The following is a 26,873-nucleotide window of genomic DNA, read 5'->3' as shown; positions in this document are numbered from 1 at the left end:
CCACTACATCCTGGCGCTTCAGAGGCCAGGCCAATGTCTGTTCAGCGGACCCAGTCTTGTTCGTGTTTTAGTCTCTGTTTAGTACTAACTTACTAACTTTTAGTTAAAGAGTCACTTCTCAGTCATTCATTGGTTTGTCTCTCTTACATGGTATCTACATCTCTATCTCGTCACATCCTCTTTGGAAATGGCTTCTTCAATAGTGCGACGCTCGGGTCGCCTTGAAGCGCTTCGTTACTCTTTCCGGCTGACCTCTCCCCGGCGACACTTTTCCTCGTCGACGGTTCGACTTGGCCCGAGATCTCCGGATGCGCCATTCCGGATGGCTGTCGTGGGCTCTGGCCCGGCCGGATTCTATACCGCCTATCGAGTGATGGGGAAAGTCCCAGGAGTGAAAGTAGACATGTATGAGAGTCTTCCAGTTCCCTTCGGATTAGTTCGCCATGGTGTTGCTCCCGACCACCCCGAGGTCAAGGTTGGTGGTTACCCTGTAGAAAATGATACGAACCCCCAGTAGTGACTTACACCACCACACAGAATTGTCAGGACAAGTTTGATGAGATTGCATCGCAACCTAACTTCTCTTTTATCGGGAATGTCTCCGTTGGTATTCCTGGCCATTCTTCTGAGCACTGCACGGTAGAGCTTCAAAACTTGATGAGACACTATGATGCTGTTCTCTTCGCTTATGGCGCATCTGAGGACAAGAAACTGGGAATCCCTGGCGAATCTACCCTCAGCAATATCCACTCAGCACGAGAGGTTGTGGGATGGTACAATGGCTTGCCTGGATGCTCTGATCTGAATATAGATTTAACACAAGCTGAGGAAGCTGTCGTCATCGGCCAGGGAAATGTTGCGCTTGATGTCGCAAGAATGCTCTTGGAGGACGTTGATGTTCTGAGGAAGACAGACATTACAGAAAAAGCACTAGAAACGTTATCTCAGAGTCGGATCAAGAGAGTTCATGTCGTTGGGAGAAGGGGGCCAATGCAGGTATGGTCCCTCAAAGTCAATAAATCTGTAGAGAATGCTGATAAGAATTATTCAGGCTTCATTCACCATCAAGGAGGTACGAGAACTAATGAACCTCAAAGAAGTTGCATTCTCGCCTCTGAATCGGTCATTGATCCCCGAGAATATCAAGACCTTACCACGTGCCTCAAAGAGACTGATGGAAGTGCTAGTCAAGGGTTCATCAACCCTTCATGACACTGCTTCTAAAACATGGTCTCTCGATAGCTGTCTTTCACCGAAACATTTCCTCGGAAACCAGAACGACCCATCCAAAGTCGCGAGCACCGAGTTTGACATCACGGAACTCGAATCACCCTTTGATCCGAAGTCGTCAGTCAAAGCCACAGGGGAGACTACACTATTGGCGTCTGATGTCGTATTCCGCTCCGTAGGATACAAGTCGATCGCTCTGCCTGGGTTTTCTGAGATTGGCATCCAATTTGATGACCGACGAGGAATTGTTGACAACGATGGCCTCGGTAGAGTGACAAGGATGGTTTCAGACGCGCATGCTGGAGGCGCCCACAACGAGAAAGTCCCCGGAGTCTACTGCGCCGGCTGGGTCAAGAATGGTCCTACTGGGGTTATTGCATCGACAATGCAAGATGCATTCACCACAGGCGACGCAATTGTCCATGACTGGCTCTCAGGGGGCCATTTTCTCAATACCTCGGGTAATCGCGATGTGACTGGATGGGAGGGCTTGCGACAGGACGCTGGACCAACAGCATGTCGAGCTATTGAGTGGGATGATTGGCGAAAGATTGACCGCGCCGAGAGAGAGCGTGGGCAAAAGATCGGGAAAGAGAGGGAAAAGTTCACAAGAACAGAGGACATGCTAGCAGTTCTCGACTAACAAACACATGGTAGAACATTTAACTGTTTGTATATTACATCATTTTGTACTTCATACTATGTACATTATAGATACCTATGAGCTCTTGACTTTCTCAGTGAGCTCTGGTACCTTTTCAAACAAATCACCAACCAGACCGACATCGGCAACCTGGAAGATGGGGGCATCGGCATCCTTGTTAATGGCAGCAATGACCTTGCTGTCCTTCATACCAGCAAGATGTTGGATAGCGCCCGAAATACCTACAGCCATGTACAGCTCAGGAGCAATTACCTTGCCCGTTTGACCCACCTGCAGACTGTTATCGGCATAGCCACTGTCAACGGCAGCGCGCGACGCACCAACGGCGGCACCGAGGGCATCGGCAAGAGGCAGCATGATCTTGTCAAAGTCCTCCTTGGACTTGAGACCACGACCACCCGACACAACACGAGGGGCAGTAGAGAGATCAGGCCGGTCCGACTTGGCTAGGTCCTCTGAAACCCACTCGGTAGGTGACTCTGGCTTAGAATCAACACCATCCTCAACGGCGGCAGAGCCTCCCTCAAGTGGAACAGAAGCGAAGGCAGTTCCTCGAATGGTAACGATCTTGACAGAATCTGATGACTCAACCGTGGCGATTGCGTTTCCAGCATAGATCGGTCGGACAAAGACATTCTCGCTTTCAATTGCTGTAATATCGGAGATCTGCTGCGAATCGAGGAGTGCAGCAACTCGAGGCATGACATTCTTGCCGAAGGCGGTATGACCGGCAATGACATGCGTGTAGCCTCCCTTCTTGATGTTCTCAACCAAAAGAGGGGCATAAGTCTCGGGCAAACCCTAGGTTGAAAGTTAGTTTATGGTTGATGTTATCGAGGTCAACGAATGTACTACGGACCTTTTCGTATGCAGCATTTTCGACAGCGATGATCTTTTCAACACCCTCAGCCTTGGCAATCTCTTGGGCGACAGACTTGACACCAGTACCTGCAATGAAGCCGTGTACTGTCCCACCCAGCTTCTTCGCAGCTGTAAAGGCGCTTAGTGAGCTGTGGTTGAGTACACCATCCTTTTGCTCGAGAATTGCCAAGGTTGATGCCAGGCGTTGGCGTTGTGCGCCCAAGCTGTAGGCGTGCGCGCGCGCCATGAGGCCAGTGGCCTGCTTTGCCAAAACTCGATTTGCTGTCGGAAGCATAGTGATATCGTGATTGATTTGTAGGTTGACGAACCAACTGTCCGCTCGAGGAGTAGGAGGATGATGTAGCCCAGGTGAAGTCGGCGACGGTTGTTAGCGGGCCGAGGTCGTGGCCGAGTAATTCAACGCCGCCATCGGTCATTGACCGGGAACTGGCGGCATGTGGATTCGAATGCCGAACCGGCTCAAGTTGCGTCACATGACGGTTCAGACATACAATTGTGTTTTCTATCTCAGCAAGGTAAACAACTTTTATTTTTCAAGGTTTTAACTATGTATATCGTATATCTTTAGGCTCTATCTTCCATCTGGCAGATCTACATGTTTGGGCCTGTATAGATCCAACAGATAGCTTCTCACTATACTGAGAGGCCAAGTAAGTGACTGCAATACACCTGTCGTCTTCAGTATCGTATTTAGCAATCCTGGATAAAATCTAAAGCTTAAAGGATCTTCCTCGCCGGTTCTGTTTGGATATTTGATCAATTATTTTTTGTTGGCTTGTATATGATATCTGAGTACCAGAACGATGAATCCGATTAGCTAATATTGTATCACGTGATGCTACGCCTTTCCCCCTGGACCTGCGCGTCGAGATGGTCACGAAGCTGAAGCCAGTCAGTTCGCGCCAAAATTTCTCCAAGACGCGACCCATTTCATCGCAAGACTCCATCAACATCACGACGCTAACGGCATTGAATCTACGACGACATTCGAACAGTCATCCGTTGGAATAGTGATAACTTTCTATTCACAGTCGCGCATTGTCTCCGTCGCGCGCTTCCGATTGACTTTGTCGCTTTTTGTAACCATCGCCCACGGTCATCACCAAGATGGATGACAGTGCGACCTATGGCTCGCCTGGCAACGGCGCATCGCCCAACAGTAATCCCATCCTTGCCCAGCCTCCTCTACAAGGCGATTCTGGCGCTGGCGATAGCGAAGGTATGGGCGCATTGCGAAGTACTTATCCAAACAAAATACTCATGGGATATAGATATCCAAATGTCCGAGGGGCTCGGTCTTGATGCAACCATCAAACAGGACAGCACAACTCCTGCACCTGGTAATTGAATCTTCTCAACTTTTGTCCTCGCTTTGCTGATGTCTGTAGCACGTGGCGATGAAGAAATGAACGATGCGCCGTCTGATGAGACCAAGCCCAAGGAAGATGGAGCTGTTGGTACCGATGGCCAAGAAACCAAGACGAAGGAGGTGGTCGAGTCCGCTGCTCGTGAACATCTTATGACGCAAACCCACGCGATTGTCCTACCGAGCTACAGCACCTGGTTCGATATGAACGCTATTCATGATATCGAACGCAAGGCCATGGCCGAATTCTTCAACAACCGAAACCGAAGCAAAACGCCAGCTGTCTACAAGGACTATCGTGACTTTATGATCAACACATATCGTCTCAACCCCGTCGAGTACTTGACAGTCACAGCCTGCCGAAGAAATTTGGCTGGTGATGTCTGTGCCATCATGCGTGTCCACGCATTTCTGGAGCAATGGGGCTTGATTAACTACCAGGTAAACTGCTCGTTTTATCATCGTTTACACTTTCTAACATTGGATAGGTCGACGCCGACCAGCGCCCCTCTCATGTTGGACCGCCTTTTACTGGCCATTTCAAGATCATTTGCGACACTCCCCGAGGTCTTCAGGCGTGGCAGCCCTCAGCTGACCCGGTGGTCCTGGAGGGAAAGAAGAGCCAAGATACTGACCAAAAGGCCGCCGCGGTCACTCCAGCCAAAGCAGAGCAGAATCTCGAAATTGGACGAAACATTTACGAGGCCAATGCTAAAACCTCTCTTATCAGCAAAACCGAGGGCAAGACAAACGGCGAAACCCCGACCACCAACGGCGTACCTGGTACTGAGGATGCTACCAAAGCCCCTATTGCCAAGGTGCATTGCCACCAGTGCGGTAATGACTGCACCCGGATATACTATCACAGCAACCATACAGATGCCAACCCCAAGGCCAAGTACGATCTTTGTCCCAACTGCTTTACCGAAGGTCGCCTGCCTGCCAATCACAATAGCAGCATGTATGTGAAAATGGAAAACCCCACGTACACATCAACTCTTGATCGCGACGCGCCATGGACAGATGCCGAGATTCTTCGACTTCTCGAAGGTCTCGAACGATTCGATGATGACTGGGGTGAGATTGCTGAGCACGTTGGTACCCGCACACGAGAAGAGTGTGTGCTTCAATTCCTGCAGCTCGATATTGAAGAGAAGTACCTGGATTCTGAAGCTCCCATCAACGCACCAACTGGCTTGTCCATGCTCGGCTCACAGCAAGGACAGCTTCCTTTTAGCCAAGTTGATAATCCGGTTATGTCGGTTGTTGGTTTCCTTGCTAGTCTAGCTGACCCTGCCAGTACAGCTGCTGCTGCTAGCAAGTCTGCCGATGAGCTCAAGCGCAAGCTTCGTAAGCAGTTGGACGGTGACAAGGCCGACGATGAGTCTCAGGCCAATGGCGACAGCAAGGCCAAGAACGACTCAATGGACATCGACCTTCGACAAGAGACCACCACAACCACCACCACTACGACAACCACAACGACAAAGACCAATGCGCTGGCTTCTATTCCTCTGGCTTCGATAGGCGCTCGGGCGGCGGGATTCGCATCCCACGAGGAGCGTGAAATGACACGCTTGGTTTCTGCGGCCTCGAACGTAACCCTGCAAAAGCTAGAGCTCAAGCTCAAGTACTTTGATGAGATGGAGGAGGTTCTCCGTGCAGAGCGACGAGAGCTTGAACGAGCCAGACAGCAACTATTCTTGGATCGATTGACATTCCGACGAAGAGTCAGGGAAGTACAGGAGGGCCTTAAGGCTGCGGCAGTTGTTGGAGGCGAACAAGGTATTCGACTTGCTCAGGAGGCCATGAATGACGGCGACCGATTAAGCTTCCAGGCTGCTCCTGGTGCATCAGCAGTTCCCCCACCTAGCAGCGATGGTCAAATCAAGAGCTACGAAGCATAAACGTCTAAACTCAGGGTCGACAAAATAAGATTGTCTTGAGGATAATGAGGCATGGAGAATATTTGGGTTTTAAGTCACGGCGCCTGGTGGGTGCGAAGAATAGACGTCTTTCGAATGGTACTACCCGACGATTTACACTTCTTCAATGGTTTGCGCCTCTCACTAGAGCAGGGGTGAACATAAATGATATGGATAAGTGAAGCAACGGCAACCGTTGCAATCACCCATGTGGCCGGCGCTGCTAAGAAGGTCATTCAGGTGGTTAATAGGCCATCGACAGACATGCTATTCGATGTAATCAGTTGTGGAAGGGTGTACTATTACATGGTATAGATGCCTTGGGTTTTTTTTCTTGTTGCTTGACTGTATCTTATTTAGTCAATGGTTTGTGATATTGGCGAATTGGAATGTTTACATTAGTTCACACCACTTCCTTGACGTATCATCATTCTTGATCTTGTCTAGCAGATGTGATGGCAAGCTTGTTAGAGAAAGTTGTTATATATGCCACCCAAAAGACAAATTATTGGCCACGCCGAGACAGCGTTGCTACCATTTGCGCAGGCTTTAACAAAATGCTCCAACAACACACGTTGCAAGGATGTCAGAGTTCGGATAACCGTCTCGGGCCAACGGTTATAAAAACAAATGGCGATGGGCTCGGGTATTTTTCTACCATTCACCCATATGAAATACTCTGTAGAATACAAATACGCCTATGAGCCATATTCAGGTGGGTAGCACAACATAACAGACTTGTGAGACTCAAGTATTATACAGAATAGGTAGAGGTGAAGTGAAGCTCTCCACTTCCCCGCGACCAAGCTGTATTATAAACTGGGGTAGTGGGAGGCTATTTGGCGTTAAGCACTTGAGCCCATCACCAACGGGATTTGTCAATACTGCAGTAGTATAAATAAAGTCGAATATAAGTGTAGTTTTATGTAATAGCATAAAACTTAACTAATATATCTCTGGTGTCGTAGATATTATGTGTATTTCCTAGTGTCTTCCCCAAACCTAGGTATACAAGACTTAATTTGACGATTGCCTCGGTGATAGTGGGCTTGGAGATTATCTGCAATAGCTGATTGGATACCAAGCCTATCACAGGGTCCCCCCCTTGTCATCCGTCCCGTCGGCCCTTGAGGTGTTCGTACCTCGGCCCAAGGCTTTTGAGAGGGGGACTCATGACATGACGTCTCCACGCTCGTCACAAGCAAATCCCCGATTGATAGCCTAACACTCTTCCAGACCCTTGATTGGTATCGTGCTTCAACTCCCAGGCACAAGACTAACTGGTTAAGATCGTCTCCATTTTATAACTAAAGATTGCCGCCTCTTCAACCGAGGCCAGAGTAATAAGCGCGAAACCGGCCCTCTTACTATTCTCATATAGAAAGCCGACGGTATCGTCATATCTTCATACTACATATCTACCCCAACCCTTCCGGCTGCCGCCTTTGAATCTCTTTCTTCTTCTTTTGGTTGTATCTTGTTCGCGTCGGTCATGTTGGCTTCAGCACGCTCGCCCGCCTTAAGGAACAGCTTCCGTCACTTTACCAAGATACGCGCCGTAAGTTAACACCGTCTTTTGCTTCGCAATGCGCCTTTGTCCTTGTCACAGTCGGCTTCACATGTCCAAGGTTCTTCCTTGGCTGAATCCAGGAGCATTCGGCTGGATGTCTTGTCATGGGGGACAGACGAGTCATGACCAAGTTCGCCGGCGACAGGGACTGGGGTCCATTGTTCGCTTGTGATCGACTTCTCCATATCGTTTCCTAGTCGATTGCGACTCTACATTTATCTATCTTACTCATCCAAGAATCTTCTGGTCGATCAAATTTCTAACATATCGAATTTAGGCGCAGACTCTCAGCATGTCTCCTTCTAAGCGAGCCAACAGCTCCTCATCCTCTTCAGGTAAGAGAAGTTCCAATGCGATTATATTGCAGCCGATTTGATATACTGACGCGATCACGGAACAGGTTATGTTGAGAACCATTCAAAGGGACCAATGCTGCGATGGCAAGACTCTCTTCCACGATTGCCCGTGCCGACACTCGAGGAGACAGCCAAGCGTTATTTAAAGACTCTTCACCCTCTCTTGTCTCCCACCGAGTATGAGGCCAGCAAGAAAGCCGTCGATGAGTTTGTGCGCCCTGGCGGCGTAGGCTCGAAGCTGCAAGAAAAGCTCGTGGCTAAGCGTGAGGACCCGAACACCAAGAACTGGATCTATGAGTGGTGGAATGATGCCGCCTACCTCTCCTACCGTGACCCGGTAGTTCCTTATGTCAGCTACTTCTATTCCCACCGAGACGACCGCCGAAGACGAGACCCAGCCAAGCGCGCTGCTGCCATCACAACATCAGTCCTTGAATTCAAGAAACAGGTTGACAGTGGTACTCTCGAGCCAGAATACATGAAGAAGCTGCCCGTTTGCATGGATAGCTACCAGTGGATGTTCAATGTCTCTCGAGTCGCAGCCAAACCTGCCGACCATCCTGTTAAGTTCTCTCCCGAGGAGAACAAGCACATTATCGCTATTCGCAAGAACCAGTTCTTCAAGATTCAGCACGAGATCGATGGAAAGCAGCTCAACACTTCTGAGCTTGAACAACAGTTCAAGCACGTCTACGAGGTCGCCCAGCGTGTTCCTGCTGTTGGTGCTCTCACCTCGGAGAACAGAGACATCTGGACTGATGCTCGCGATATCCTGCTCAAGGCCAGCCCGAAAAACAAGGACGCTCTCGAGGCTATCGAGTCAGCCTCCTTCGTGGTTTGCCTTGACGACGCATCGCCTGTCACTCTTGAGGAGCGTGCTCATCAGTACTGGCACGGCGACGGTGCCAACCGCTGGTACGACAAGCCTCTGCAGTTCATCATCACCGACAACGGCACTGCTGGATTTATGGGCGAGCACTCTATGATGGACGGCACTCCCACTCATCGCCTCAACGACTACGTTAACGATCTTATCTTTGGAAACAAGCTCGACTTCTCCGACCCCAACATCCGCTCAAACCTACCCGACCCAAAGCTCGTCAAGTTTGAGATCACTCAGGAAGTCCAGAGCGAAATCGACCGTGCTACAAAGGACTTCAACGATATCATTAGCAAGCATCAGCTTGCCGTACAGGCCTACCAAGGCTATGGAAAGAGTCTCATCAAGAAGTTCAAGTGCTCACCTGACGCTTACGTTCAGATGATTATCCAGCTCGCGTACTTCAAGATGTACGGCAAGAGCCGTCCTACTTACGAGTCTGCTGCTACGCGTCGTTTCCAGCTTGGCCGCACCGAGACATGTCGCACTGTTTCTGATGATTCTGTCGCTTGGGTCCAGGCCATGTCTGATGCCTCCGTCGACGACAAGACGCGTGTGGAGCTTTTCCGCAAGGCCATCAACGCCCATATCGAGTACATCACTGCTGCGTCCGACGGCAAGGGTGTTGACCGACATCTCTTTGGTCTCAAGAAGCTCCTTGAAGCTGGCCAAGAAGTCCCCGCTATTTACAAGGACCCAGCCTTCGGATATTCTAGCTCGTGGCACTTGTCTACTTCCCAACTTAGCTCCGAGTTCTTTAACGGTTACGGCTGGAGCCAGGTCATCGATGACGGTTTTGGCATCGCATACATGATCAACGAGAACAGGTAAAGACAGCAATCCAAAACGTAAACCAACTTTGCTAACAATTATTACAGTCTTAACTTCAATATCGTATCCAAGGGTCTCGGCAGCGACCGCATGAGTTACTACTTGAACGAAGCTGCCAACGAAATGCGCGAGTTGCTCACACCTACTCTTGAGCCTCCCAAGGCCAAGCTGTAATTGTGTCTGCCCTTTGATAAGAGGATAGAGACATGGAATGCATATAAGGGATATTGGATATTCAGCGAAATTTTGTTTTGGTAATTCAAACATAGATTAGACATGCATTGACAAATGAGAACCAAAAAAATGAATAAAATGTTATCAAATCCAAATAGTCACTATTTACTGTGGTTGCCATTGTATGTCTAAGTACATCTCCAGAGCCTGGGCAGAAAGGTTGTGGTAATATCCCAATCCTACATGGTCTGATCCAAAGTGCCTTCTACATTAGCCGGCGTGAGCCACAATTTCGTTAACCAAGTCTCCCTTGGACTCGTCGTAGTAAGAGCAGATTTGCGAGGGCAGAGGCACCTCCTTGTAGTCATCGTCCTCGCCAGAGATAACGTTGAGGTTAATACCCGCTGACTTGCTTGTAAAGACCTTGGTTCCTATGCTTTCCTTGCTAAAGTAGATTTGTGCGCTGTCGATCTGGTCAAGCATAACAGTAGGGATGGTACCCATAACCTGAAGAGCGAAGTTTTGAGCCTTGACAACGTCGACGGTCGACACAAGAGTGTCGACGATCAGCGAGAGTCGAGTTGAGTTCTCAACCGTGACTTGGTTGGCCTTGCCCCTGACGATGATAGTGGTGTTGTTACAACGGCTAATAAGAATCGAGTGCGTCAAGGAGGCTTCAATTTCAATAGGCTCGGCTTCCTTCTCAAAGTTTTCCTAGATCGAGTTAGCTGCAGTCGATTTCGTGTATGAGAGACACCACATACAATAATCCACTTGTTACCCTCAAGCTCCTTCTTCGCAGGCTTCTTGATACGCATGCTCTCGGGCTTGGGCTTCTTGCCAGGAGCAGGGCTCTTACCCCTCTGGCCAGTAGAAACCGTGGAGCCGCTTCGAAGGGATGGGTTCTTGTGAGTCATTTCAGACTTGTCCACCTTGCGCAAGCCTTTGGTAACAGCGTCGCCCTTGTTGAGTTCCGAGAAAACGGCGCCCAAACCGCCAGATGGTGCAGCCGCAGGGGCTTCCTGAGTCTTGATATCCAAAACAGGAGGCGGCCCAGGGGGTGGAGGTGGTGGGGGAGCTCCTCCAGCTGGAGGAGCAGGAGCAGGAGAAGGCGCAGAGTCGCTAGACAGCGACTTTAGGACTTCCTGGGCAGGTTGTCCCTGAGGATTCCATGGGATACCTGTTGAGAAATATTGCTTGACATAATCGGCGAGATCACGGAACACCTGGTAGAAGCTCTGAACCCACTCGATCTGCTTGGGATCCCTGAAGACCTGGTTAAATACGTTTGCTTTTTCCAGTTGACATGACTTACTTCTCTTTGTACTCCTTGAGGACCCTGTTGCCGAAGAACTGAGCCGCACCTAGGCATTCGTCCACGTGCTTAAAGGGACGAGTGTCAACAGTAACCCAGGCGAGAACCATGATACCCTCAGAAACGGTGCTTAGCTGTGTGATCATGGGACTGGCGCGGTTGTTATCCTTGATCTCATTGACAGCCATAAGCGCCTCGTTGATTGGCTTAATAAGACTCTGGAAGACAGGCATTCCGGAACCAGATAGATCAGGCTTCTTTGCCTTGGTGGATATCAAAAGGAACTTGCGCTGTTCCTGGAAACCAGTTTTGACAAGGGAAGCCTAGTATAGCAGAGAAAATTAGCATTGGTCAGGGCATGATCATTGCAACAAGCCTGAGCATGGAGTGTTGGTATATACCTGTTCAGCGACAAGCCCGCCGATCTGTTGGCTGAGCTTAACATAATTCTCAACGGAGGTGTTCAGGAAAGCATCGAATTCCTCAATGGATTCAGGAAGCGGCTCAGCTTCAGGCTCGGGCTTCGCGGCTTTAGGAGTGGAAGCCGGAGGGGGAGCGGCCGAGGAGGGGTTGAGAGGAGAGGGTATCGCCTGGTTAAGAACATTGGCGTCGGCGGGCGGGTCGGTTGCGGAAGCGATGTCTTCCAGACGAGAAGTTGCAGCCTCAAGTCTAAGTCGAATCAGTGCCTGCGCAGCTTGCGAGATCGAAAGATTGGGCGCAGTGAGCTTACCGCTTGATCAGGGTGGTTAAGTTGTGCATCTGACTATTAACCGCCATGGTGCCGATTGCGAATTGCTTTGACCGAGGACAGGTAGGTATATGTGCTGTAGCCGGGAGGAGTTGGGGTCGAATTATCTCGTTGAAGGTGCGCGCAAAATTGGCGATGATCCTAGACTTTATATAAAAGAGAGTTGGTCGATGGGCAACGACGCGTTTAGGCAACGGATAATGGTTCGGTACCTTAGTAGGCAGTTGCGCAAAATGGGGTGATGAACGGTTGCCTTCGTTTGGTTGTTAATTAAAGCGATCGAGGTAGAGAAGAGCAAGGCTTGTACCTTAGTACTTGGTGAGCTTCAGTTATTAACCTAATACCAAGATAAGGTTAAAAAATCAAAGAACCGCCCGGGAATGAAGATGGGTAAAGTGATTGGAGCTCGGTTGAGGAGGTTCAAGATCCAAATAAAGAGGACCTGACAGAGGTACTAAGACAGGGGAAGCTGAGAGATACTGAGAGAGTACCTTATCCCTGGCGTGTCATATGTGTGGGTGGGGGGTACTTGCAAAGTACCTTGGGCCAACTGTAACTGCTCAGGTGGGCAATGTTACATACAATTAGTACTAAGACAAAAGAGACAGCTGTATTAGCCCCTGCCTTGCTAACCTGTCTACTACACAACAATAGAGACACAGGCTGCTATGATGTCAAATTTGCGATTGTCACAGGGAAGGTTTCTTTGGCAAACCATTATATCTATGGCTTGTTCGGGTCCTCAATGGCGTCTTGAGGCATTCCAATACCTACTGTAGATTACGCCGGAACCGGGCAGCAGAACTAAAGCGGCATGTAGGTAGGATACGTTAACCGGCTACAATATTTGGGATATATAGATCCGTCATCAGAAATCAACTTTAACAGGCGCGCACTCACGCTTTCCCGTCAAAAAAGTCTACATGTTATTCCGTTACCTGGAGCATGGCAACGTTGAATGTGGACAATTTTGATGTCTCGCGCTTCAGGCCGTAGACTTTGAGTGGGAACCGTTTATGAATACCAGCATTAGCTTTGATACTAGTCTAGCAAGTTAGAGATTTATCTATCATCTAGCTGAGGCCAGACAAATATCGCTGCACGTCACTATCCGACATCGCCGGAGGCTGGTACGTCAAGCTTCTGAGGCCCACGAAGCACGTAACAATATCGGCTTATTCATGAATGTAAACTGAACGTAGAGCGTGTCTGTGTTTACCTTGCAAAGGCTATAAAGCTCGTCAGCCAAGCACAAGCGATTGAAGCATTATACAAATGACATATAAATAGTGAAAAGGAATAGTTATTTTATAAGTAGTATTTTTTTATAGAAAAGATTGAATAGCGTGTTTTGTTAGGGATTTCTAAATAGGAGAGAACTGCATGTATATGTATTGGATCAAAGCCACGTGGTCGTTTATCAATCGAAGCATTCGGTCGGTTTTCGAGAAGGTTTTAAGCGATAGGGCAGGCAATAATGAGATAAGGCGAGGCACCTATATTTCCATTCAATCTTCTTGATAACAGACCACTTTACTGGGTACAGCGGTTATTAATGGCACCCGTTAAAATGGATATTAATAGGTAACCCAGGCAGTTGATTAGAGAAAGATGAGTCGTTAGAAGGAGGACAGTTAGTTAGGTGCCTGACTAGGTAAAGTTAGGTAGGAGGTACCTTATTTAGCCTATCCCAAAACACAACTCAACACCAACGCAGACACCGCCTACAATTACAGTCTTTCATTCATTCATGCATGCATTGGGTGCACCCTTTTTAACCTCTTTTGCTTTCATCTTGCTGTCTTTTTGCAATACTACTTTATATACTTTACACAATTTGAAACCCAGCTGGCGCCCATCATACCCATTAAACTATGACCTGAGCTGCCGCAAGACTCTTATTTTGCCTCTACTTTTATGCCAAGTTTAAGCATTTGGACCCCTTGTTTTTCAACATCTCCACCGACCATTAAAGATTTCCCAATCCCCTGTGTAACAACAGATAATCAGACGGCTGTATAGTGTGCAGAATCATCTTTTGAGTTTCAATTCTTATTTGCAGTCACTCAGCATCTGGACCTCTATTATTTTGTACATCTCGCCGTACGAGATAGTCGTTGAGGATATCATGGCCGATCTCGCCGAACGACCAGCGCCTGAGCTGCACGCCGAAAATGAGGAATCTGATCTACCGAATGAGGACAACATAGTTTCGGATAAAACCGAAGACCCTATTCGAGGCAATGACGCTGACGCTAGTGCTGATGCTGAGCAAGAGCCAGAGCCAGAAGAGCCAGAAGAGCCGGAAGAGCCAGAAGAGCCAGAAGAGCCAGAAGAGCCAGAAGAGCCAGAAGAATCAAAACAAGGTGATGCTCAAGAACAGGCAGCCCCTGTTGTAGATGAAAATACTGCCGACGGGGAAGAAACCCAACAAAATGTCCCTATCGATTTCGTCACAATGGGCATGTTTATTATCGGTTAGTATATTCATCGCCTTTTAGTTGCTGTCGCATTTGAGGCAGTATAAAGCTAACTTGATCCTAAGACGACATCGACTTCATTCCTCCTACTGAGCCTGTCAAAGACATACTTGGCGGCGCTGGTACCTACTCGGCTCTAGGAGCTCGCCTTTTCTCTCCTCCACCCAAATCTACTTCTGTTGGCTGGATTGTCGATCAGGGCTCCGACTTTCCCCCTTCTCTCTCTACACTCATCGACAGTTGGTCCACTTCAGCCCTGTTTCGCCATGATGGCCTGCGATTGACTACGCGAGGCTGGAACGGCTACGAAGGTACTGCCGAGAAGCGCGCCTTCAAGTACTTGACCCCCAAGAAGCGTCTGACTGCTGAGGATCTTACCCCAACCTTGTTGCAATCACGCTCGTTCCACCTGATATGTTCTCCGAAACGATGCAGAGATCTTGTTGCAGAGATCGCATCACTTCGTAAGAAGGTTATGCCTGCCGAGTCGTACACCAAGCCCATCTTTATATGGGAACCGGTACCTGATTTGTGTACCCCCGACGAGCTGCTCAACTGCACCAACTGTCTGCCCCTTGTGGACATTTGCAGCCCAAACCATGCCGAACTAGCTGGCTTTATGGGCGATAGCGGGCTCGACCCAGAGACAGGTGAGATTTCAACAGTCGCCGTGGAGCGAGCCTGCGAGCAGCTCCTTGCCAGCATGCCCTTACAGTCCTTTACTCTTGTCGTTCGCGCTGGTGAAAAGGGGTGTTATATCGCGAAGAACGGAGGAAGGAAACGAGGGCGTGATCAAAAGACCACCAAACGACGAAAGAAGGACTACATTAGAGGCGGTCTACAACACGATACGGATATGGAGGCTCTGTTTGCTGGTTTACTCCAGGACGCCGACGGCTTTGTCGCACGCGAGGAGATCGAAGTCGATCCAGGTATTGAGAAATGGGTCCCTGCATTTCACACCGAGCCTTCAAAGGTTGTTGACCCTACCGGAGGTGGAAACACATTCTTAGGCGGCCTTGGGGTTGCGTTGGCACGAGGCGAAGGCATCGAAGAAGCTGTAGCCTGGGGAGCTGTCGCAGCAAGCTTCGCGATCGAACAGGTCGGCGTTCCGACGCTTGGTAGAGATGCAGAGGACTGCGAAACTTGGAACGGGCACAACGTGGAGGCTCGTCTGCGGGAGTTTCGTGGACGTCTATGAACAAATTTTGTCTTCTTACAATAGGTAATGCCGTACTAGAATAACAAGCATATAGATCGTTGCTATACAAAGCTTCCTTCCATCATTCATCATCAGTCATGCAAGTCGCCCAAGCTGTATTGCTAACAACATAAACTCTCTTTCGATCGGACAGGCTCATAAGAGGTCTACTATTACATAGGTATCAAACTAAACATCCCCAATCTCTATCGCCTACTGAGCTCTTGGTATCTCTCTGGTCGCTATCGCTAGATCTTGATAACATGTTGATCATCATTCGTGAGCCTGGAGTCAATGTTAGTCAGCGCATACTCAACAATGGATGTTGGAGGAGGAAAGAAAACTTACATGATTTGGTTCGCTTCATTCATCTTCTGAAGTGCCTTTGTGGCCTCGACCTTGTCGAATACATTGCGTCTTCCAACCTTGCTGTTGACGGCTTCGATGACTGCATCTACATCAGCTGTGTCGTCTTCGAAGAGATCGGTGTTGAGAAGTTGGCCAAGGGTCGTTCGGAAGGTTGTCAGACGTTGAGTGGAGATAGGAGTGTCATCAATAGCGAGCGCCGCAGTTTCGTCGGCAAGATCGTCACCTTCTTGAGACTCGAGTTGGCTCTCTGATGGAAGTTGCGAAGAAGGCATCGATGAGGCAAACGAGGTCTGTGATGACTCTTGCGCCCTCCTGCCTGAACGACGTGGTGTGGCCTGTGATTCGTTTTCAGGCGCTTCGGGTTCATTACTGTCACTGGTTCCTCTCGTTTGAAGGCGATTGCTGTTGCGAGTCGTCCTGGAAGCGGACTTGCTCGCCTGTGTGCCATTGGCTTCATCCCCATCCTCATCATCGCTGGAGCTCTCATCGCTAGACGATGCAAAATCGACCGTTTGAGTCTTTCTCCGTTTCTTCCGTGATTCTTCCACGACTTCTTTGAATAAAGCGAATCTCAGAATTCCCTCTGCAGCGATAGCATCGCGCTCCTCAACTCTGCTCGACAAACGGGACTTGGCATGCGCTGTAGCAAGACGAATGATGGTCTCAAGAGTACGCACCGTCAAGGGACTTGTCCTTCGCTGGTTACCCTCCATCTCGTCGTTTCGTAGACCAACATAGATGTCATTGATGCGGTCAGCGGCCTCCTGGGTGAGTACAGGCTTGATTCTTGTCTTGGCGTATTGTATGTACTTCTTCATGAAAGGGATGCTCAGAATTTCGGGTTTCTTGTTCGCACCTCGACCGGATGTGATAGTGACACCGGAATGAAGCATTGCATCGAATTTCTGGTACACCTCGGTTGGCCCTTGAGTTTCATTCTGGTTGGAAGTTGGTACACCCAAAGACTGTGTTCCTTGCTCTCGTACAGGGGCACCTTCTTCGGTTCCTGGCTGACGGTATCGATGCATACGAAGTACATGCTCCGAGACGTGTCGATCGCGAGTGTCCTCAATATCATCTGTGACAACGAAAAGTAAATCAAAACGTGAGAGCAGAGAGTCTGGGAGCGCGATATTTTTGTGAGGGTCCTTGTGAGGGTCATATTGACCAAAAACGGGATTTGCAGCAGCGACTACACTGCAGCGAGCGTTTAGGGATGTGTGGATTCCTGCCTTTGCGATGGTGACAGTCTGCTGTTCCATGACTTCGTGAATCGCAACTCTGTCCACGTCGGACATTTTGTCGAATTCATCGATACAAACAACACCACGATCGGCCATAACCATTGCACCAGCTTCAAGACGGCGTTCACCCGTCTCTTTGTCTGAAGTCACAGCCGCAGTCAGACCAACACCTGAAGAACCACGACCCGTTGTTGCAATGGCCAGTGGTGCTGTGTTTAAAACGAAACGCAATAGCTGAGATTTGGCGGTAGACGGATCACCAACCATTAAGATGTTGATATCTCCACGCAAATGTGTTCCGTTCTCGAGGTTTTTCTCGATACCTCCTAGAAGCATGAGTAGGATGGCTTTCTTGACATAGTCATGGCCATAAATACTAGGGGCAAGAGACTGTGACAGCAACTCGAGCAGATTCTTTTTCTTGGAAACCTTGTTGATGTTGCGAATGTCGGTATCTGTGATAGTAGCAGTCGCAACACCGCCACCAGACTTTGATGACAACAAAACAACGTTGTTGGTTAGAATCATTGTCTTGAACAAAGCACTGTTGTGATTTGTGTTTCGGTTACCAAGGGTCCGGTAAATGCCTACTAGTTGAACTCGATCACCAGGTTTCACGCTGTCCACAAGATCGTCATCAAGAATAGCGTCCACTCCACGAGGAAGCTGGCCTGCAGGGGCGCGCTCCGGCATTTCCTGGATGGAGATTGTCTGATGATCGCGGTACGTACAAAAGCCGTACTCTGTAACAAGGGGGTTGCCGTCGTCGTCCTCGCGAGGATACACACTCGAGGTGGTGACTCCGTTTGTCATTGTCTGATCTTGATATTCGCGGAAATGGAACATGTCTTTCGTTTCGTTGTAGTGCACACTCTTCACAACCTTGGGTCGGATCAGGGAGCAACGTGTTACGATTCCCTCGATGGATACCATGTAGTTGAGAAGATGGGACGACAGGGTACGCGGATTACAAGAATTCAAGCCAAAGCTGCCTGCCCATGCACAGTAGTAGATGGTGTCCTTTGCAGTCTGGTCTGGTCGTGCTTGCGGGATGGTCTGGACGATATTCTTCAAGGCTTGATCAAATGCCAGGGTGAAGTCGAAGGGTTGCTGTAGCAGACCTTGTGCGAGGTCTTGGTTATGATTGCGTACATGATCGAGATTGACTGTCAGGCGGCGCTGGTTCTTTTGGAGCATGAGAATGATGTCTGATCGATAACTCCGGACTTGGGGGTCATCTTTGTATCAAGTGTTAATAACGACAACAATATTTGGTAGAGGAACGAATGGGCGGTGTACATACTAGGATCGAGAAACTCTTCCGCTTGGCGAATGCGATCACGCACGCCTTCGTCCTGAAGCATAAAAGAATCCATGATGGCGATCTGTTTTGCGATGTCTTTACCAACAAGCGGGTTAGACAAAGATGGTATTTACGAATCTATGGAAGAATCGAGGGGTGAAGTAAACCCAGGCGGGGCGTTGCTGGGGCCTCCCCGAAACCCTGTCGCGCCCCTGCATTAACGCGCACCTGGGCACTTCGCGTAAAGTGAATTGTTTAGTACTTACAGCCACACTTTAGCCACTGTCACCTTGAAGGGCCGCTACCTATGGCATGGCACGTTCCAGGGGCAGCCTGTGAATACGCCCATGCCTATTGCAGTAATGACCTATCAACGTCAGGTTAGGTTACCTGTCAAGGGACCAAGTTACATACCAACATCGGCACCTCATCTGGGCAATGACCCCCCATTTCAGCCATTCAACCAAACCTACCTACCTAATACTGTCTCTCCTCCCCTATTGCCTTGCCACCTACAAACCGTTTAATCACCCAGTACATGACACAGACATACAGCTTTATTAAACAATGTCAGTCGGACTTGCTGGCGGCGCGCACAATGCCTTGGACGAAGAAGCCAGGGCCGAGGTTGACGTCCTCAACTCGCGACTAGAGAAGACAACACAATTGACCAAGAAGATTCAATCCTGCCTCAACAGACTCGAGTCAACAGGGAAAAGTGTCCAGGATGTTGCAGGACCCCTGAATGGAGAGACAAGGCGACTACAAATACTGGGGAATAGTACGTGAATAAAGATGTCTATGGTCTATAACCATGGCTAACCGCGCATTAGACGTCGACTCTGTCCTTGCTGCGATCGATCGCTTGCGCCAGCCTGCAGATAGCAAGAATGACGAGGAACAAATCATCCGGGTCGGCCCTGAGAAGGCCGGTCTATCTACCTACCTGGCCTCTATAAAGCGCCTAGGCAAAGCCTTGACTGAGATGCAGGCATCGAATCTGCGCGCGAACCAGCAAACGATGGCTGATTTGTCACGTCTCATCAAATCAGGCAACAGTCAACTTGAACATCATTTCGAAACTGTCCTTCGTGGTGAGACGCCACGGGCTGTTGAGCCACTGCACTACATCACGAAAGACAAGCCCTTCCCAACACTTCCTCAAGACAAGATCGCCCGTCTCGGTCTTATCTATTCATATGTTTCCGAGAGCCACCATAATGGCGCCTCGGAGCTGGCTCATATCTACGCAGAGGTGCGCGGTCCATACCTCTCAACATCTTTAGCCAACCTTGCCGCTGCAAGCGTCAGTACTGCCAAGAAGAAAAGCCCGGATGCTGTTTATCGCGCGGGTACCAATGGCATGGGGACTTATGCACAAGCGATGGAAGGCTTGTTCCTGTCCGAGTACGACAACGTCTGTAGTGTTTTCTCTCGCGAGGATTGGCCAGTTATTTTTCTATCAGCTTGCCAATCAGCTTTGGCAGAACAGGCACGATGCCTACGTGAGCTAAATGCTCACATCAAGAACCATCTCAACACGGATTGCTATCTGGCTTATGAGATCACCGAAATCATCTCTGCGCTTTCCGGAAAGCTCGAAACGCGAACCGGTGAATTAAAGGGGGCACTCGCTGCTGCATTGAAACCTGTTAGAGAGACCGCCAAATCGTCTCTAGCAGAACTCCTGGAGGAAACCAGGCGTAAAGTCGGGATGCTACAGATACTACCATCCGATGGTGCACCGATACCCTTGGTATCAGAGACAATGCAGCGCCTTCAAACCATGGTGCATTTCCTGCGCCCAATCTCCAGTATCATGATATCCATTGGGGATGGAGGTTGGAAAGCAAACGCAGCAACAAATGGGCGCTCTACGGATGCTATTCCCAGCCTAGCTTCTTTCGATATCGGAGCAGATGGCAAAGAAATATTCTCGCATTATTGTCTCGACACCATCGAAACGCTTTTATCCGGACTGGACCAAAAGTCACGCATACTCATGAAAAGCAAAGCTGTTGCCGGAGTATTCATGGCCAACAGCGTCATCATTATCGGGCGAATGGTTCAAACCTCAGAGCTCAACGACCTCCTGGCAAACAAACTTGATCTTCTCGAACAGTGGCGTAAGAAGGCAACGGCAGCCTACACAGACGTCTGCAAGGACCTTTCTGTACACCTTTTCGATACCGTTCATACTAACCGGACCCATCGACCTACATCCGGACCTGTCGATTCGACGTCCATCGTCAAGGGGCTGGGAAGCAAAGACAAGGATAAGATCAAGGAGAAGTTCACACAATTCAATGGCGCGTTTGATGATATGGTGTCCCGCCACAAATCTTACAGTATGGAACGTGAAGTCCGGCGAATATTTGGAGAAGATATTCGTCAAAAACTACAGCCTCTCTACGAACGATTTTGGGACCGATACCACGAGATCGACAAGGGCAAAGGCAAGTATGTCAAATATGATAAGACATCCATTGCTGCAGTGTTTGCTAGCCTGGCTTCCTGAGGGCAGTTTCGTTAAAAAAAATCTTGCGAATACCCCAAGCATTCATTATCGCAGAAAAATCTTGCAACCTAGAATTTCGTTCACATTAGGAATACGAAGATGGCAGCCAAAGTCGTTATTCCTTTTCTTGAACTAATGGTCGAACTGGCCACAACCTTCCTAATCTCATTTCAAGACGTTGCAACAACTTCCCCCGATTTTCAACAGGACGCGGGACATGTGATGGATGGTTCGGCCTGCAGTCTACAATCCTCTATCCAGCTTCCAAGGTAACTTCGGAACCAGACTCCTCCCACCATACCCTCTCGAATGAGCATAAGGAACACATGCTGTGTCGATCAGCCGAAAACTGGTCGCAACGATCGATGAGCGCCTGAAATCGTCGGATGCTTCGCTTGAGCATCTCATCCGTTTTGTTCTTCTGTCGGTTCCACACTTCTTGATCCGACAAAGTGTGTAATAATCAGGAAGGACATCTGGGGCAGGTACCGCAGTAGTCGTGGGTACCAAGATCATTGGCTTTGCAGCAGGCTGTGCAGCAACTATTGGTAGGAATCTGAACCTCGGAGTTGGCCATGGTGAATAATGTGAGGGGAAAAGGTCAATGAAGCTCTGTATCAATCACTTGGCTTTTGAAGCGTAGGAGTTGCGGTATCGAACTGGGGAGGAAGTATTTGTGCTTCTTACAAGCATTCTGAAGTTGATCGGGGAACTTGGATGCTTTATACTTGGCTTTATGAAGGGGCGTAACTCGAGGTGCCACAATCTCATCATCCCAGGCCTGAAAAGTCAACTGAGGATGCCAATTTGAGAATGGCCGTGTTTGATGGTAGGATTCGGACTTCCTGGGCAAGGGCCTTGCGGCCTTGCGGCCTTCCTCCTACGGGATGGGCGAAACGTGAAACAATCTCGCACGCCACGTAGCTCGTTATGATGTACAGATTTAACGTCTTCCTATGGACTTGCCATGCGCTCTACTGAGAATGACAGCACTGTCTAAGCCAACCATAACGGACATCGTCATCGTGCATGTAAGCTGAGCCCCGGGCTCCTGGAATTTCGCGTATGACAAAATGGAAGCTACTGCAGAACAAACACTATAGATCCCAGATCCTAGTCGCCTAGAAAGGTGACGGAAAAGTTGACATCTGAGCTCAAATACGCAGTAATAAACGACACAAGAGTCTGCTGAGAGACAGCACAAACTGACTCACTGATTTCATCTCTTACGCCTCCATTAATCAACGTTTCTGGTCCCCAAGACCAGGTAGGTGGCGGCTGTCATTTACTCATGGTGCAATGTATTGGTTGGGAATTGCATGGAATCCCGTTCCTGCAATGTCGCATGATCTGCAATGTGTTTCCATTTAAGCCTCGGAATGGTTTGATCTTGCTAAAGAATATGGCCTCGCGGTGATGGAACAACCATCTGGTCAAGTTTATTGGACAGAGCAACAGGCTGCAGTCCTTTCGTGAGGTCCTATAGACCTCGTCCTTTTGCTTAGCATGGAGACAACAAATTGAGGCTCATCAGTAGAATGCAACCAGCTGTCTTTTCAGAAGCTAAAATAGTATCACAATTCCTCATGGGTCGATATAATCAGCGCATAGCCTCGGTATCGTCACAACGATTATCTCATTTAGTTGACAGCACACCAACTATATTTGAAACACATTAGCTGCTGCGCTTATCTATCAAATCAGTCCCTGGCTATTGAGTGGACGGCAAACGTGATTTGTAAGTTGCAAATCCCTTGTGCTTTTCGAACAATCTGGCCTCAGACATCTGTTGTCGGCCTCTTGATGCCGCTACCAAAGATGTCATCAGTCCGCGTCCGGCGCTCCCACACAATGACATTATCAGCCTTGCGCTTGAAGTACAGAATGCGGTGTTGTGGGATAAACTCCTCGTCCGTCTGCTCGCTCTTCCACTGCTCCACTGCTCTTTCGCGAGCCCCTAGGAAACGGTCCTCATACCCAACGATGTAGTCACTTGGGTCGAAATTGGTATCCCACCGTATCCGGTTGAGCACATCGGCAGCCGTGCGGAATTTACCAAGTCCAGGCACCTTGCCTACTACTGCAGACCGAGACCCGTGGGTGCTGCCTTTCCCTTTCAGTTCTTCCTCGTCATTGTCGAGCTCTTCCTCCTCTTCGAACTCTTCATCCGAGTCTTCGTCGTCCGTATCTCCGGCAAATTCCCCCCACAAACTTTGATCAACTTCCATCTCACCAAGGTCGGAGCCTCGAGCAAGTGTTGCGCTCATCCAACAGGACTGAGCATCGTAATACTTCTCGTCGCGACGGATCCTTGTCTCGAAATCCTGTAAGACTGCTTGAATGCTCGTACGCATCTCCTTGACATCGTCTTTGCTCATGTTGCCGTCCCAGGCAAGACCAATGAGGTAGCAGCCGTGATACTCCTCGCCTGGACCTCCCACTCCTCCAGAAGACGCATCTAAGAACCGAGATGGCCAAATTCGTGCGACCAAGTGCTGAAGTTTTCTATTTATGTCTTTCGTGATCGTTAGTACAATGAATATTATGGAATTGAAGGAGGCTCTTACCAACCAACAACATGACACAACGAGATTCGAGCCAGCCGATGAACCGGCCACTTTTTTCCTGTGACGGTCCCCAATAATGCGCATCAATCTTGATGTAAGTTTTGAATTCATTCAAAAACTCCTTAGCTCCTCTGCTTTTTCCTGCTTCCTGAGTGGACTGAAGACCTAGTACACTATTCCATGCACAACCATCCTCAGAAATCAATCTATTGGCACGCTCTATTTCAGCCGCAATAGTCACCACTGTTGGGTTGGATGCTATCGGAGCGGTGTTGAGCGCTGGTGCATGCCAGCCGATAAGACAGAGAGGCTCTCTGAATGTACGGTTGTACCTCAAGTCTTTGTGAAAGAATGTGTCGAATACCATCGAGTTCTTCCAGTCGAAATCTGCATAGTGTCTGAAGAACGTGGTGACAATATCTGCTGGAGATATTGTTTCGCTCCCAAAAGCCAGTGCTTTGCAGATTGGAACAAGAAGTACACTGATATGGATACCACCAAGGAATCCAAATTTGGCTGAATAGATACCCCGTGCCTGGGCCCAAGACTTAATGTACAAGTGTGCCATCCGGTATTGGACCATGTCTGGAAGCGATCGGCGCAGGTAAAAGAGATCGCGAACGGGCTTGAGCTTTGCTAGGGTCTGAAAAGATAAGGCAAATGCCGAGTCATTGGCTGGGCGTTTCATAACTTCAGGCCACCTAAAACAGTTGGTTAGCAATACCACTTCATGTTGCGTACCAGGTGAGATAGTGGAGATATGAGTGGTGCATACCTTTCGGCGATTGACGCTGCTGCGCAATACTGGAGATCTACTTTGATGCCATGTACTTCTAGTTCCAGCATGTACCCAGAGTTAGCTTTGACCCGTCGTAAGATCCTGATGTTGGCCGCTCGCTTCAGTCTCTGAACTGCCAAAGTAAAGAATGTCTTGGAACTGAATGGGCCGATGCAGAGACAGTCAATATCAGACGAGCTGGTCCAGACGCCCAAGCCGTATGAACCAACCGGAACCACAACAAACGGAGGTCCAGATCGTGCATCATCCTCTGATGCCGACTGGTCGATGTCCTTCAGAGCAACCTCCAGAGCTTTAATCGCTTGGGCCCTTGTCTCTCTCTCCTGCTCTGTTGGCAGACAACCATAATTTTCCAGGAAGTGCTCTAAGCCCTCGCCTTCAACCAAACTTAGCACAGGTCGCTGAAGTTTGATCTTCATTTCTGGAACAGTTGCCTTGGACGTCTCACTTGACGATGATTTCAACAAAAGACACCTTATACCCCAGTGATCACTAGCATATGTGGCATGATCTCCTTGAGGTGAGTGAAACGGCGTTTGTCCAAACATATTGAAACCATGTGGGTGATAGTGCCCAGTCTTGACTAGTATCTTGTCGTACCTCTGCGGCCGGTTGTTGAGTCCGCTTCCAACAAGTTCAGCAGTCAGGGTGTTTGTCAGAGGATCAAAGGTAGCCCCTTGCTCTCCCTGGAAAGAGTCAAGCACACTTCTTCTTTCATTATTCATGTCTGATGACTCGCCTGATTCGAGTCGAGTGGTTAGCCAGGTGTCGAGAAAGCCAGCATCCTGTAATGTCCGGTCAATATCTTGCAGCCGATGAACTGTCTGCAAAGATATATCTTGCTTTTTTCGAGCAGCTTCGATAGTATGAGAAGAAGTCACAAGATTGAAATCACCTGCAAGTACCCACGGGTGTTGTGGGAACGTAGCCTTTAGATAATCGAGCATCTTTTGGATCTCATTCTTCTTGGTAGCAATGGCCCCATCAGTAAGGCCTTGGCTGAGATGACATGCCACAAGAACCCAGGGCCTGAACTCCCCATCAGGGGTATCTCTTGTGCCAATGGTAGGGAAGCGCACGACAGTACATCCTTTGTGTTTTCTTTGGAATGGCAGATGATGCCACTCGAACGGAAACTTACTCAAGACAACGATATTTAAAAGGCTAGGAAGTGGCTCAGAACCTGTGGTTTCTGGAGGCCCATGAGAGACGAAGGGATAATGACCACGCAGTTCCTCGCTGCCAAGAAGATCAGGGAGGAAGTGATCCGTAACCTCCTGAAGTACAACAACATCGGCGGCAGCTTGAGCGGAGAGAAGGTTTTGCACCAAAGGTGCATGTCGATGTGATTGGGGAGGCCATTCAAACTCGGCCAAAACGTTGTAAGAGGCAACAACTAATCGATCCAGCACAAGCTCAGTAGCATCCGGTGTGTGGGTAGGAGAGTCATTCTTTTCCAGAGGTTTTGAGGGATTTGAAAAACGGTGGGCTGGTTGGAAGGCGATACGTGATATCTCTTCCAGGCGATCAGTGAAATCTTGAGGTTGTGTTGTCTGAGTGAGCGTGCCTGATTCAAGGTTTAGGGTCCCCCAGAGCTTCATAGGCCGAGGGCCGCTGCCACTGCCACTGCCACTATCGCTCTGCGCGAGAGGTTCGCGAATAAGAATAGCAACTTCCTTTACTTTCCATGTTAAAGGAGCCAAAAGGCGGGCCTTTTCCAGAAGAAAATAATGCGGTGCAGCTTCGGCGTCTTCACTCTGACCAATTGTGAGATGAGGGGTGAAACTTTTGTCTGCTGAATCCGGAGGCTGGCCAAGGGCATTTGAAATGTAGTTCTTGAGCTTTGAAAGCTGAGAGTCCTTCGAACTTTGTCCCAAGTATATGGTGTTGTGATGCTTGTGTTTGAAGAAGTCGGCGATATCGAGAGCCAGTTGAGGCTGGTATTCTGTCGCATTTCCTTGAAGAACTTGGGCTGCATTCTCCAAGTACTCAGGCCGCACAAATGGGTATATAATGTTGACATGAGGAGGCCAAGCAGTATAAGCCTTGTCATAGAGACATCTCAATCGATCTACTGATGACCATAGTTCTCGGGGAGGGATAGCGCATAATGCAGTATCACGAGATTCGAAATTGAACACGGGCGTAGGTTCAATATTCTCCATTTTCAAAAAAGCAATTGTCGTTAATCGGGACAAAGGGTATCGTTCAATAGAAACAAGCACGCTTTGAGAATGCGCAAAATTGTTCGCAGGAAATAATCAACAGCTTTCTATATGTTGAGATGAATGTCAAATGTCGTCGCTAATGAGCTGACAGATACCTCAACGAGGTCTGACACCGCAGTCTTTTATGGTTCATTCCCCTGTAAAGCTGAAACTTGATGTCACAGTTATTGTCATATGTTGACTCATAAATGCACCCATATTATTGGCATAAGTGTATCCAGCA

The 26,873-nt window shown here is 48.9% G+C and overlaps 10 protein-coding genes across 10 annotated transcripts; 5 read left to right on the top strand and 5 right to left on the bottom strand.

Annotated features, from left to right (window-relative positions):
- Positions 1 to 187: 187 nt before the first annotated feature.
- On the top strand, positions 188 to 1,873 carry FPOAC1_002039 (uncharacterized protein; the record flags this gene model as incomplete). Its single annotated transcript, XM_044846626.1, has 3 exons — positions 188 to 475; positions 538 to 996; positions 1,052 to 1,873. The coding sequence occupies 3 exons, from the start codon at positions 188 to 190 to the stop codon at positions 1,871 to 1,873; spliced, it is 1,569 nt and encodes a 522-aa protein (XP_044712542.1).
- A 75-nt stretch (positions 1,874 to 1,948) lies between these two features.
- Positions 1,949 to 3,050, bottom strand: ETF1 (Electron transfer flavoprotein alpha-subunit; the record flags this gene model as incomplete). The annotated part of the gene is made up of 2 exons (XM_044846625.1): positions 1,949 to 2,695; positions 2,754 to 3,050. The coding sequence occupies 2 exons, from the start codon at positions 3,048 to 3,050 to the stop codon at positions 1,949 to 1,951; spliced, it is 1,044 nt and encodes a 347-aa protein (XP_044712541.1).
- Positions 3,051 to 3,883: 833 nt separating this feature from the next.
- FPOAC1_002037 (uncharacterized protein) lies at positions 3,884 to 6,049 on the top strand (the record flags this gene model as incomplete). Its single annotated transcript, XM_044846624.1, has 4 exons — positions 3,884 to 3,995; positions 4,048 to 4,116; positions 4,165 to 4,583; positions 4,631 to 6,049. 4 exons carry the CDS (start codon positions 3,884 to 3,886, stop codon positions 6,047 to 6,049), a joined length of 2,019 nt encoding a protein of 672 aa, XP_044712540.1.
- A 1,510-nt stretch (positions 6,050 to 7,559) lies between these two features.
- FPOAC1_002036 (uncharacterized protein) lies at positions 7,560 to 9,878 on the top strand (the record flags this gene model as incomplete). Its single annotated transcript, XM_044846623.1, has 4 exons — positions 7,560 to 7,625; positions 7,915 to 7,972; positions 8,038 to 9,700; positions 9,752 to 9,878. 4 exons carry the CDS (start codon positions 7,560 to 7,562, stop codon positions 9,876 to 9,878), a joined length of 1,914 nt encoding a protein of 637 aa, XP_044712539.1.
- A 270-nt stretch (positions 9,879 to 10,148) lies between these two features.
- FPOAC1_002035 (uncharacterized protein) lies at positions 10,149 to 11,970 on the bottom strand (the record flags this gene model as incomplete). Its single annotated transcript, XM_044846622.1, has 5 exons — positions 10,149 to 10,592; positions 10,643 to 11,144; positions 11,194 to 11,516; positions 11,595 to 11,862; positions 11,924 to 11,970. The coding sequence occupies 5 exons, from the start codon at positions 11,968 to 11,970 to the stop codon at positions 10,149 to 10,151; spliced, it is 1,584 nt and encodes a 527-aa protein (XP_044712538.1).
- A 2,099-nt stretch (positions 11,971 to 14,069) lies between these two features.
- FPOAC1_002034 (uncharacterized protein) lies at positions 14,070 to 15,622 on the top strand (the record flags this gene model as incomplete). Its single annotated transcript, XM_044846621.1, has 2 exons — positions 14,070 to 14,418; positions 14,487 to 15,622. 2 exons carry the CDS (start codon positions 14,070 to 14,072, stop codon positions 15,620 to 15,622), a joined length of 1,485 nt encoding a protein of 494 aa, XP_044712537.1.
- Positions 15,623 to 15,870: 248 nt separating this feature from the next.
- MCM3 (MCM DNA helicase complex subunit) lies at positions 15,871 to 18,611 on the bottom strand (the record flags this gene model as incomplete). Its single annotated transcript, XM_044846620.1, has 3 exons — positions 15,871 to 15,907; positions 15,971 to 18,473; positions 18,539 to 18,611. The coding sequence occupies 3 exons, from the start codon at positions 18,609 to 18,611 to the stop codon at positions 15,871 to 15,873; spliced, it is 2,613 nt and encodes an 870-aa protein (XP_044712536.1).
- A 494-nt stretch (positions 18,612 to 19,105) lies between these two features.
- EXO70 (exocyst complex component exo70) lies at positions 19,106 to 21,056 on the top strand (the record flags this gene model as incomplete). The annotated part of the gene is made up of 2 exons (XM_044846619.1): positions 19,106 to 19,319; positions 19,372 to 21,056. The coding sequence occupies 2 exons, from the start codon at positions 19,106 to 19,108 to the stop codon at positions 21,054 to 21,056; spliced, it is 1,899 nt and encodes a 632-aa protein (XP_044712535.1).
- Positions 21,057 to 21,309: 253 nt separating this feature from the next.
- Positions 21,310 to 21,633, bottom strand: FPOAC1_002031 (uncharacterized protein; the record flags this gene model as incomplete). Its single annotated transcript, XM_044846618.1, has 2 exons — positions 21,310 to 21,494; positions 21,546 to 21,633. The coding sequence occupies 2 exons, from the start codon at positions 21,631 to 21,633 to the stop codon at positions 21,310 to 21,312; spliced, it is 273 nt and encodes a 90-aa protein (XP_044712534.1).
- A 1,201-nt stretch (positions 21,634 to 22,834) lies between these two features.
- Positions 22,835 to 26,587, bottom strand: FPOAC1_002030 (uncharacterized protein; the record flags this gene model as incomplete). Its single annotated transcript, XM_044846617.1, has 3 exons — positions 22,835 to 23,514; positions 23,624 to 24,324; positions 24,399 to 26,587. The coding sequence occupies 3 exons, from the start codon at positions 26,585 to 26,587 to the stop codon at positions 22,835 to 22,837; spliced, it is 3,570 nt and encodes a 1,189-aa protein (XP_044712533.1).
- Positions 26,588 to 26,873: the final 286 nt, after the last annotated feature.

Source organism: Fusarium poae, chromosome 1 (assembly GCF_019609905.1).
Source record: "Fusarium poae strain DAOMC 252244 chromosome 1, whole genome shotgun sequence".
Classification (NCBI taxonomy): domain Eukaryota; kingdom Fungi; phylum Ascomycota; class Sordariomycetes; order Hypocreales; family Nectriaceae; genus Fusarium; species Fusarium poae.
This window is presented reverse-complemented; position numbering and strand designations above follow the sequence as displayed.